This window comes from Echinops telfairi, unplaced genomic scaffold (genome assembly GCF_000313985.2).
Source record: "Echinops telfairi isolate 266 unplaced genomic scaffold, ASM31398v2 ScPeMD7_3533;HRSCAF=4204_1, whole genome shotgun sequence".
In the NCBI taxonomy this organism is placed as follows: domain Eukaryota; kingdom Metazoa; phylum Chordata; class Mammalia; order Afrosoricida; family Tenrecidae; genus Echinops; species Echinops telfairi.
This window is the reverse complement of record NW_022107432.1, coordinates 23,133,034-23,143,843: the sequence shown is the minus strand read 5'-3', so window position 1 is coordinate 23,143,843 and position 10,810 is coordinate 23,133,034. Positions and strand designations below refer to the sequence as shown.

The 10,810-nt window shown below is 53.5% G+C and overlaps 1 protein-coding gene across 1 annotated transcript in view; it reads left to right on the top strand.

Annotated features, from left to right (window-relative positions):
- The window catches only part of PPP2R5D (protein phosphatase 2 regulatory subunit B'delta), a 22,905-nt gene that overhangs the window by 2,046 nt on the left and 10,049 nt on the right, over nt 1–10,810 (top strand). The window contains exon 2 of the mRNA XM_013006774.2: nt 4,058–4,138. Within this exon, the coding sequence (XP_012862228.2) occupies nt 4,058–4,138 (81 nt within the window). The remainder of the gene's footprint in view (nt 1–4,057; nt 4,139–10,810) is intronic.

Here is a 10,810-nt window from a genome sequence, read left to right as displayed (position 1 = left end):
TTGCAATATCGGGTCTCCTGACTTGAAGGCCTTTCTGGTAGCAAGGCTGGGTGGGCTGGCAGACATCACCACCTGGCCCCCAGGTGCACCCAGGACCAAGCCACCCTTCCAGTCTGAGCAGGCTGCTTCTTGACCCGAGTCCTAGGGCTACCTGTGCTTCGTCTCCTTTTCCCACCAGTGCTGGCTCTGTGGGCCCCACGATCCTCAGATCAGGAATCCGCCCTCCCTGTTAGCTTTGTTTTCCTTCTCACCCCTCAGGCCAGCCACCCTGGGCACGCGGGCCCCTGTCACGATGCCCTGACAGCCTTCTCTGCCACTGCTTCCTTCTACCCTCCCTGTCTGTCCCCACTCCACCTGCCCCTGCTCCTCATCCCTGCCTTCTGCTCTCTTTCCTGGTCTTGCTGAGGACTGCCCCAGAAGTGGGGTTCCTTTGAGTTACAGATTCACAGAGGATGCCGGGGTGTCAGTCCCAGCCTCCCCCCCAGCTTCTGCTCTCCTGGACTTGGCCCCTCACTCGGGCTAGCGCTGGTGTTCTGATCACCTGCTCTGTGACCCTAGAGGTGTATTACTTTCCCGTGCCCTCTGGTTTCCTGGGCTCTGACCTTATCAAGCCAGCTCTTTATCTAGGGCTACTGGAGATAGGCCGAGCCGCTCTGACTCTGGGTCGGCCCCATAACCTCTCCGAGCCAGGTTGTAAATGCAGTGGTGATGGGCTGCTGGGGACCAGACCTCCTGGGGTGCTGGGTTGGACCAGGCCCTGGCCTCGGATAGGCCTGCTGAGGTGGTCTGTCTGGACAGCCTAACTGCAGATGAAGAACACTCAAGTCAGCCACGCCAGGGCCTAAGGAGCTCCTCTAAGGAGTGAGGTGAGGGGCAACATTCAAGGGCAGTTTGTGAAGCCCTGCTGGCTTCATGTTGGGCTGCTAGGTCTAAGGTCAGCAGTTCAAAGTCACCAGCCGTTCTGCAGGAGGAAAATGATGCCTTTTGTCTCCTGTGAAGAGTTCCAGTCTCAGAAACCTACAGGGGTAGTGCTGGCCTGTTCTGAGGCAGGGGGTGTGGGAGGGGGTGGGGTTGGCGATCAAGATCACTTTGAGTTAGGATCAACTCGATGGCAGTGAGGGTTTTGTTTTTTAAAAGATGTGAAGTCCTCACCATTTGTAGCTTTTAGTCTGGTGGAGCAGAGACTGCCATGCCCACAGAAACCATGGCTGGTAGAAGGAGCAGAGGAGCTCTTTGCAGTGAGACTTGGGAGGAGCAGAGGTGTATGGTTAGTAGTGTGCTAAGGGGCCTTGGGACCAGGCCTACCTCCAGCCCCCTTTCAGTTTGTTTAACTTTGCCCTTTTGGCTTTTGGTTGCATTCGGTATTTGGGGCAAGTCCTGAGCAGAGGGAGGTCACAGTGAGACTGAGGGTTGCCTGGGTGAGGTGGGTAGAGAGAGCGTGGGTAGGTAGGTGGATAGGTGGGTGGGTGAAGAGTCTTCATTGTGTACCCCACCCGGCCCCTTTCTCCTGCCTCTGCTGGCCCCAGACCTGACCCTCCCTCACGGCCTTCTCCCTCAGTTAGAGGCAGCCCTGCGTCCTCCCCTGGACTGACAGACAGGATACTTGCAGGGCCATTTGTTGCGCTTTGGGTGGGAATCAATTGGAGAGAAATCTTTATTCCCACTTGAGGTAACGGCTGAGCTCGGCTCCTCCTGTACATGGGTGCTCAGTGATATAGACTGACCCGGGACTTTTGTGATTCCTGGGTTGGGGTGTCCCTGTACCCCCTACCTTCTTCTTGTTCATAATAACAGAATGCTGGCCAACAGCATTCCGGGCCTTCAACATTGTGGGTCCTCGTGTGCCAGGTGTGTGCCTAGGGAACGGGGCTCCCCTTGTTGAGGAGAGAAAGAAACAAGCTCAGAGTGGCTAGTTACACTTGCCTGCGATTTCCCTGCTTGTCAGCTCCGGGCCTCGCACACCAGACTGACTCCAAGGCCTATCTTCTTCAACCAAAGCTGCGCTGTGCAGCCCCAGGCTGGTGGCTGCAGACGTGTGTGTACACCTGCTCGGGGAGCACGAATGATGGGCTTGGGTCCCCCCCCCACACACACACACGAACACACACCCACACATACCTCCAGTGCACACACAAAGGCAGCTGGGATCTCTCTTGAGGTGTCTTTTTTGAGGGCGAGGCCGGAGGCACTGTGCTGCAGCTCCAGGGTTGGGGGAAAGAGGCAGAGGGGAACCAAGCAGAAAACAAAGAGCTCGACTTGTCTGAAGGTGGGTCAGCTCTGTCCCAGGGGCCCCCATCGAGGGGATGTCCAGAGTCACCTCAGTGCCCTGCCCTGTCCTCTCTGGCCCATGCTTGGTGCTTCTCCTCGGCGCCTGGGTCAGTGTGGCCAGCCTGGCTGGTGGCGGTGGGAGAGTGCTCAGCACAAGGAAGGAACTCACTCCTTTGGCTGCAGAGAGCTGCGCCCACCCTGCCTGGGGATGGCTTTCTTCCTCCCCGCCCCCACGAAGCCTCCCAGCCCACACAGAGCTCTCTTCTCCCTGAAATCCTTTGCCCCCATAGTCAGAAGCACTCAGCACATCGCTCTTCCCGCTGTCAGATTGCTCCACCACTAAGCGGGGTGTGACTTCCCAGAGCCGCACGGCCCAGCCCTGTGTTTCAGCCTCGACTCCCATCTTGCTGCCCCTCAGAGGGGTCACCCCACCTCGGCCTCTCCCAGCAGCCCCTTCACAAGTGCGACTGCTGCCCAGGGAACAGTCAGCCTGTTGCATTGCCCTTGCCCTCCGCTTGCAGAAGGCTCACCTACGCCGCACGGCAGCCCTGCATTTGTTGGTAAAGTTTCATCCCACATCCCCTCCCCGGGACTCCTCCCTCCATTGTCAACTCTCCCAGGCCTGCAGCTGTTGCTTGCTGGATACGCTTTTGAAGGCACTCCCGGGACACGGGGGCTGCACCCCCCTGCTCTGCCAGTGCCCACGAGGGAACCAGATCCTCCAGGGGTGACCCGTTGGAAGACAAGGACCCCTCCGGATGCCCAGTGCCGGGGCCTGGGTGCTCCACACGGGCCCGGGAGCTGCCTCGGCCACCGTGGCATGCAGCTGGTTTGTGTTGAGCTTGCCATCAGACCTCACCTGCTGCCCAAGTCTTGGTCCCATTCTGTTCCCGTGCAGTTGCTATTTGGGCCCGGAGCACAGGAAGAGAGGCTGGTCGTCCTCAGCTCCGAGCCAGCTGCTGGATTCCGGAGGTCGACTGTAGACCCTGTACCCCTGCCCTGTCCCTGTACGAGGGGAGCCCTGGTGGCATAGTGGTTATGCATTGGGCTGCTAACCACAAGGTCATCAGTTCAAAACTGCCAGCTGCTCCGAGGGAGAGAGATGAGGCTTCCTAGTCCTGTAGAATTTAGGGTTGCCAGAAACCAGAACCGACTCAGTGGCAGTGGGTTTGGACTTTCCGGTTTTGTCTAAGTGGTTGTTGACAGAGGTCCTCAGAGGTACCGGTGAAACCCATTACCCTATGCCCTTTGGGTTCCTCACGACCCCATAGGGAGGGCCGAGGAGAAGCGGCCACAGGGCTTCCCAGACTGGCCCTGTACAAAGACAACCCAGGGCATTTAGATGGGTCAGCTCCTGTAGCTGGTAGCATCCCCTGAGTGCTATTTGTGACATCCAAAAAAAAAAAAAAGCCCCCTCCCCCCTGGCTTCTTGAGATGACTCCTGGGAAGAGTGTTGCCCCCTCCCAGGCAGCATGGGCCTCAAGTGTGCCTGTGACCGCGCGTTCCACGGTGCTTGCCCTCACGACTCCTCACCGTGCGCGGTTCTTTCCTGACCCTCCACTCACGCACGGCTTCAGCCATGCCTCCCTCACCAGGTCCTGCCTCCCTGGAAGGACTGGGTCTCCCTTGGCCTACACGCTCTGCCAGGGCCGGGCAAGGTCAGACTCAGTGATGCCAACCGAGGGGTTGAGTTGGACCAGAGAATAATTGCAACAAAGATCTAAGGCGTCCGGCCCAAGACGCTCCCTTCCGCGCATCTGCTCACCCTACCTCCATCTTCTCCCCTCAGGAGCCCCCCAAACTTGCCAAAGGCACGCCCAAAGCCAGCAGCTTGGGCAAGGATGGTGGAGGCGAGAACACCACCGAGGAGGTAAGGAGGGGGGCAGCCCCCAGTGCCAACCCCTTGAAGGCTTGTGGGGTGAGAGACCCTGAGGCCAGGGGAAGGGAGGGAGGGAGGGAGCAGTGGTTAGCCCCGCTGCCTTGGCATGGGAGGGACCAGGACAGCCTGGGTCCAGACTTCTTTCAGACAGGATACCCTGTTGCTGTGGACCCAATAAGCCTTTCAGTTCTCCCAACTCCCTGGGGCTTCCAGCTGCGAGCTTTGAGACTTCTGCAGCAGGCTGGGACTGGGGGAGAAGGGTGACTTGGCCATGTCTCTGGGTGGGGCCCAAGGTTGGGAGTGGCTGCTGGCCCGACTTGGCCAGGGCTGGCCCGCACTCCCCAAGGGCAGGCAGGAGCCGAGGTCAGCAACTCCACAGTCTCAGGCTGTAAAGCAATCATGGGCAGAGGGAGCGCCCGGGGTGGTGAAGATGCCCCGCCTCTGCCCCTGGGTGTGCCCAGTGGGATGCTCAGGTAGCTGTGAGCCCGGAAGGAAGCTGGTGGCCCTCGGGGGCTCTGCTTCCTCTCTCTGCCCTGCAACTTGCCCAGGGGCCAGGAGGAGAAGGGGAAACAGCTTTCTAATTAGGGGCAGGCCTTAAGGTTTCTTAAGGCAAAGAGAAGAACAAGAATTTGGAGTTAATGATGGATTTGGAATGTTCTGGGGCTCATGCCTTTTTCACACCTCAGCCATCTGACTGGGCCTCCCCTGGGTCACCAGGGAGGATCAAGCACTGCTTCCTCTCCACTTACACCTTAATAGGAACTTACGTCCTGTCTGCAGGCCTTTCTCTGTGATAAGCTATCCAGTGGTGTAGCATTTCTTGTATCTCTCTTCTTGGCTCCTTCCACATGCTCTCCTACACCTGACCCTCACGCCCTTCTGGTTGTTAGACGTTTCTGGGGAGAGATTCTGGCCCATAGCGACCCCCAGTGACAGGGTCGAACTGCCACATGCGGTTTTCTCGGTGGTCGTATTTATGGAGCGGATCCCCGAGTCTCCAGTGGAGCTGCAAGGTGGGTTTGAACCGCCACCCTTTAGGGTAGCAGTCGAGTGCCTAGCCACGGTGCCACCAGGGCCCGTGTTGGTGGTAGATCATCAGTGAGTACTTGTGAGGCACTTGGCCCGGCCTCAGGCTGCTGCCGTTTGTTGGGACTGTAGGGTAGGTGGCTGGGCACTGCCCGCTGACGAAGCACTTGAGAGGGGTTTTCTAGGGCTGTTCTCACCTTTGCTGGGGCCCTGGTGGTGTCATGGGTACACGTTGGGTGGCAATCTGCAAGGTCGGCAGTTGGAAACCACTAGCCGCTCCTCAAGAGAAAGGTGGAGCTTTCTACTCCCATGAAGAGTTACAGTGTGGGGAGCTCCCAGGGGCAGTGCTACTCCGTCCTGCAGGGTCGCCATGAGTCGGCATTGACCCGAAGCCAGCGAGTTTTTAGCTTTTTACCCCAGCCTTCTTGCCTCCTCGCTGTTAGACTGATTTAGGTGTCTTTTTCCCCAAAAGTGATCTTTCTAGACCCCCCCTGCCCCACCTCTAAGACATATGTGGCTCGTGTCCCTGGTATTGGCTTTCCTGACACCCAGTTCCACCCCATGGCAGCACTCAACCACAGCCGTCCTTGAACCGCGGCACACAGACTCACTGTGGATTAGCCGTCTGCTGTGTGTGCTCCCGGAGGCTCGTGGTTTTCCAGGGAAGGCTTGACGTGAAGCATTTGAATACATTTTGAGTGACCGAGTGAACCAATAAATAAACAGAAGGACAAACATACAAATTAGAGCTCGGAGGGACTTCCCAGTGTAACTTAACCCTATCCTCTCACTGAAGAGAACACAGAGGGCAGACAGGCTAGGAAAAAGACCCGAGCCAACTGCTCTGTCTCCAGCCCACAGACAAGCCTGTTGAAGGCAGTGGGCTGATGTCCATACCTGGGACGGGGGTGGGGGAGTGGTGGTGTTGTAGTCACATTGGGTTCTATTTTGTGAAACCCCGCTCTGCTCTGTGAGGGGCTGCAGAAGCTCAGCTCCCGGGTTTTCTGGAAGGATACTCTGCCGTAAGAGGAGGGGAGCAGACTCACCCCACTCCCTCCCATCAAGTCAGAGCTGACCCTTGACAACCCGGTAGAACAGGGTAGAACTGCTCCTGGGGATTTCCAGACTGGAACTTTTTTTTTTTCTTAATCCTTTGATTGGGGGCTTTTACCGTTCTTAAAACAATCCATACATCCATTGTATCAAACACATTTGTACATAGGTTGCCCTCATCATTTTCAAAACAGTTTCTTTCTACATGAGCCCTTGGTAGCAGCTCCTCTTTTGTCCCTCCCTTCCCTTACTCCCCACCCTTGTGAACCCTTGATAAATTATTGTTTTCATCTCTTACACCACCCACTGTCTCCCTTCACCTATGTTTCTGTTGTACATCCCCCTGGGGGCAGGCGCGGATTATAAGTCGATCTTGCTATCGGTTCCCCCTTTCTCCCCCTTTTCTCCCCACCTTTCCCCTACCCTCATGGTATCGCTACTCCCATTGCTGCTCCTGGATTCCAGAATGCAAGTTTTTACGGGAGTAGAAAGCCTCATCTTTCTCCCAGGGAGCAGCTGCTGGTTTCAAACTGCTGGCCTTGAGGTTAGTAGCCCCACTGTGCCTCCATGGCTGCGAGGCAGAGGAAAGGAAAGTTGGGGCTGGATCATCAAGGGGATCAGTACAGTCCTTCCTTGCCCTTCTTTCTAGCCCTCCTTCTGTCCTCAGTCAGCTGGATCTACCTGTGTCCCGTGTTGGCCAGAGCTTCTCCGATTGTTCCCAATAACAATGGCAGCTAGTGTTTATTTTATTGAGCTATTGCTATGTGCCATGAGCAGTGGTAAGTATTTTACAGGCATTGTCTTGTCTGTTCTTTACCATCTGCCCCTGAGCTGATGATTATCATCCAATTTGACAGATGGAACTGAGGCTTAGAGACATTAAGTTGCTTTTACTCAGCAAATAAGCTGCATAGTAGGGAGTAGGGACTTGGTTTATCTATGCTCTATTATTATTTAAGATGGCCTGGACTTAGGGTAATTTCTATGGTTACTGTTGAGAATATCGCAGAACAGACCGGTCCACGGATTCTTCATCTCCAGGTACGTGATGTTGGGGACATTCTACTGGTTGTCAGCCCCTCTCCTGAGTTGTTTCTTAACATAATTTTTTTTTCTTCTTAACAAAAATTTACTGCCCCCGAAGGTCCCCATCTTTTGAGTTGGTGCTGTTAGTCTGATCCCATATAGACCCCGTCCTAAAGGAACATAATGGGTCAACCACAGAGAGGCCTACAGTGGGAACAATGATAACACTTGTGAGGGACACACACCTTAGAATAAGCGGGCATTTGAGATCAAAAGGCAGCATTTTCTCAAGGGCAGCATTCAGAAGGGTTAGACAAGGCTGGAGAGGAGGAACGGAGACAGGAAACGGGGAGGGCGTGGGGTTTGTAGTCAATGAGATGAAACGTGTGCGAGTGGCTGGATGGAAAATGGATTTGCTCTGTAAACCGCCACCCAGTTCACAGAAACAAGTTTAAGGGGGAAAAAAGAGCTTCATGCGCAAGACAGACAGCCTTCACTAGTAAGCTAGCCTATTGTTGGTTTTTATAAAAACTTTAGGGCATAGTTTGGTTTAAAGATTATCTCTGGCAATAACTTCAGGGGTTCATCCCTCTGTGACTCCGGAAAATCTGAATCCCATGAACACTTAACAATCTGCACGCCCCCTTTGCTCAGGATCCTTCGGTAGACTCGTGGACAGGTATTCAGGAGTGACAGCTGGGCGCCATCCCCTCTGTCTCAGGGCCACAGAGGGAGCCTTCATGGAGGCAGACAGCCTCACATCCGTTTCCTCCTCCTCTCCTCGATTCTTATCTCTGTTCTCCCAGGTGAATAGGGACCTGTCGTTGTACCTTTGGGGACTGCTTGTAAGGTTTTAAGGCCCGACAAAGCAGGAGGTGGAAGAGAAGCACTACATGCGTTATCAGGATACTGAGCAGGGCCCTAAGCCTCCGGGTCAGGGACCACTCTCCAGGGCAGCCGCGGCTATTCCTCTTGTTGTGACGGCTATAGCTGTCACTACATCTGCCGCCAGTGAGCCTTTTGTACACGTACAACTGATAGGTGGCAAGTACCTTAAGCAGCTGTGCAACCCGTCCCTTAATGTGATTTTTTTTCCCCTCTCTCCGGAAACAAAGTCTGTACTCCACAAGCAAGGACCCCTTCCTGTCCCTGGTAGTAAACTGCCATCTCCATTCCTTTATCTCTTCCTGCCTTTGTTTACAGAGTGAGATCTAACGATCATTGTCCCTTGTGACTGGCTGATTTCTGTCGGTCTAAGTCATCTTCTCCCGTACCCGCCCCCCCAGCAGTAAACTATTCCATATGAATGTCACAATTTCACTTTAATGATTTCACTCCAAGAAAGTTTTAGAATGTACCAAGAGTTACATTGTTTGATTTAGCATTGTTTATAGGAATAAAAACAACTTTTAATTATATGTCTGTTTTTAAAATAATTTTACATCTGTAATCTATAATGTTTCTTGATCCAGTATTTCTTTTTTTCAATTTTTTTTAATCTAATGTTTCTATAAAAACACATCTCTAGGTTTGCTTCGTAGAACTGGCTCTAAGGATTTGTAAACATTTCTTGTTCACATTACATTTTGTATATTTCACATGTATTTCTTTAAAATATGATGTTTATAAGACAGATATTTACGTTTTTTCTTTTCTTTAAACAAGGACTATGTCTGACAAAGAAAAGTATCTTAAAAAAAGAAACCACAAAAACAAATAAATATACTGAAAATAATTCTTGCCTTTTGAGAGTGGCTTTCTAAATGCCTGTGTTGCTGTTAGCCGGTGACCAGGGTGATTAGCACAGATCACCTGACCCCAGTCTGAGGCAACACCATCTCCCCCGGCGTGGGAGCAGTGAGTTGGGGTCGCGGAGAGGGTGTGCAGCCCGTTTCTGGGCAGATCGCTCTCCTGCGCTTCAACAGCTGTTGTCGTTTTCCTTATCACAGCTGTATCCCTTCTTCTCTTCATCTTCACATCTCTTGGGGATTTAGCGTTTTCTTCTTAAAAATTTGCATTCTGCACTTATCTTCACCTGGACTACCCATTGTGTTCACTGATGTGCTAGATGGTGCCCTGGTACCAGGCGGGTTGCCAGTACACCCCTAGCGTGGAACTGAGCGAAGAGGTTCCCAATTCCAGATGGCGGCCCTCAGCGTAATGTCCTTAAACCCCCCTCCTCATCGTAGTATGCATCAAGGCTCCATTTCTCTTCCTGGCTGAATAGTATCCATTGTTCGTATACACCGCATTTTGCTGGTCCATCCGTTTGTTGATGAGCATTTAGATGGTTTCCCACATTGAGCTGTTGAGACTCACGCTGCAGCGAACGTTGGGGTACAGCCTCTGCGAGTCTCTCAGGTCTTCACGCATGGTCCTCACAACACGACACACCACACCACACCACAGGGCTGCCCCCTGCTGGAGTAGAACCCTAGGATGGAAGGAAGGCCAGAGCGAGCAGGCCAGGCTCCCTGAGAGCTGCCTTTGCAAGTGGTAGTGTCCCCTGGTCCGTCTTTGGAGAAAACCATTCAGTGCCATGGGCTTTCTGTGTGCTGCTGAGTTCTGGGAATGGGGTCAGAAGAAGGAAGAAATGATTCTGTCCCCACTTCAGCCGGGCTGCCCCGGAGCCAGCATGACTACCAGAAAAACACCTCTGGTCTTAGCAACTTGCTGCTCCCGAACCTCAGTTGGCTTCCATCGTTGGCAATTTCACATCCAGATCCACTAATCCGGCCTGCTGGCCACCCCGTTCCTCTAGCGCCTGCCTAGCATCCCACTGTAATGCCCCTCTCCTGACTCAGGCCCCTTCTGGACTGTTGACCTGGAATGTTTTGTGCCTCTCCTTTCTTTTTTGCCTGGTAAGCTTGGGTTTCTGTTTTTGAGAGCCCAATCGGACGCCCCATCATCTCAGGGAAAGCCATTCTGCAGGTCGTGTGGAGCTCCGCCCCCGGTGCTCCCCCAGCCTGAGTGTGAGTCTCCTTGTTGTTCCCATCGGGAGCCGCTCTCGGGTCTGATACCTTGTTGGACTGGGTGCTCCTTGAGGGCCAGGGCTGTGTCCTAATCCCCTTTTACTCTCTGACCCTTCGCTTGGTGTTTATAGAATAAATGAAGGAACAAAGCATTGAGAGCCACTAGATAGAGCTTTGGGAGTCTTGCTGAAGTAACGGGTTACAAACTGGGCTACTAACCGCAGCGGCGGCAGTTTGACTCCACCGTGGCTCCGGCAGAGTTACCATCTCAGAAATGCATAGCCGTTCTGCTCTGCCTGCAGAGTCGCTCTGAGTTAGTATCCACTCATTGACAGTGGGGTTTGCTTTGGCTTCGGGGAGATGGAGGGCTAGATGTCTGTGTGGCAGGATGCCCTGTGATTGTCAGAGCTTTAAACCTAGCCAGTGACCTTTATTTACTAGGCTAGTTGATTGAATATGCAAAAGATAGAAACCTGTAGTCTTCATACATGTTTAATGCTAATTCCATCTTTCTCATACACTGCTTTCTCTAGTATTTAAGTTATCATTTTTATTTCCTCTGTTACGTTCAAGGAGCGCCGGTGGC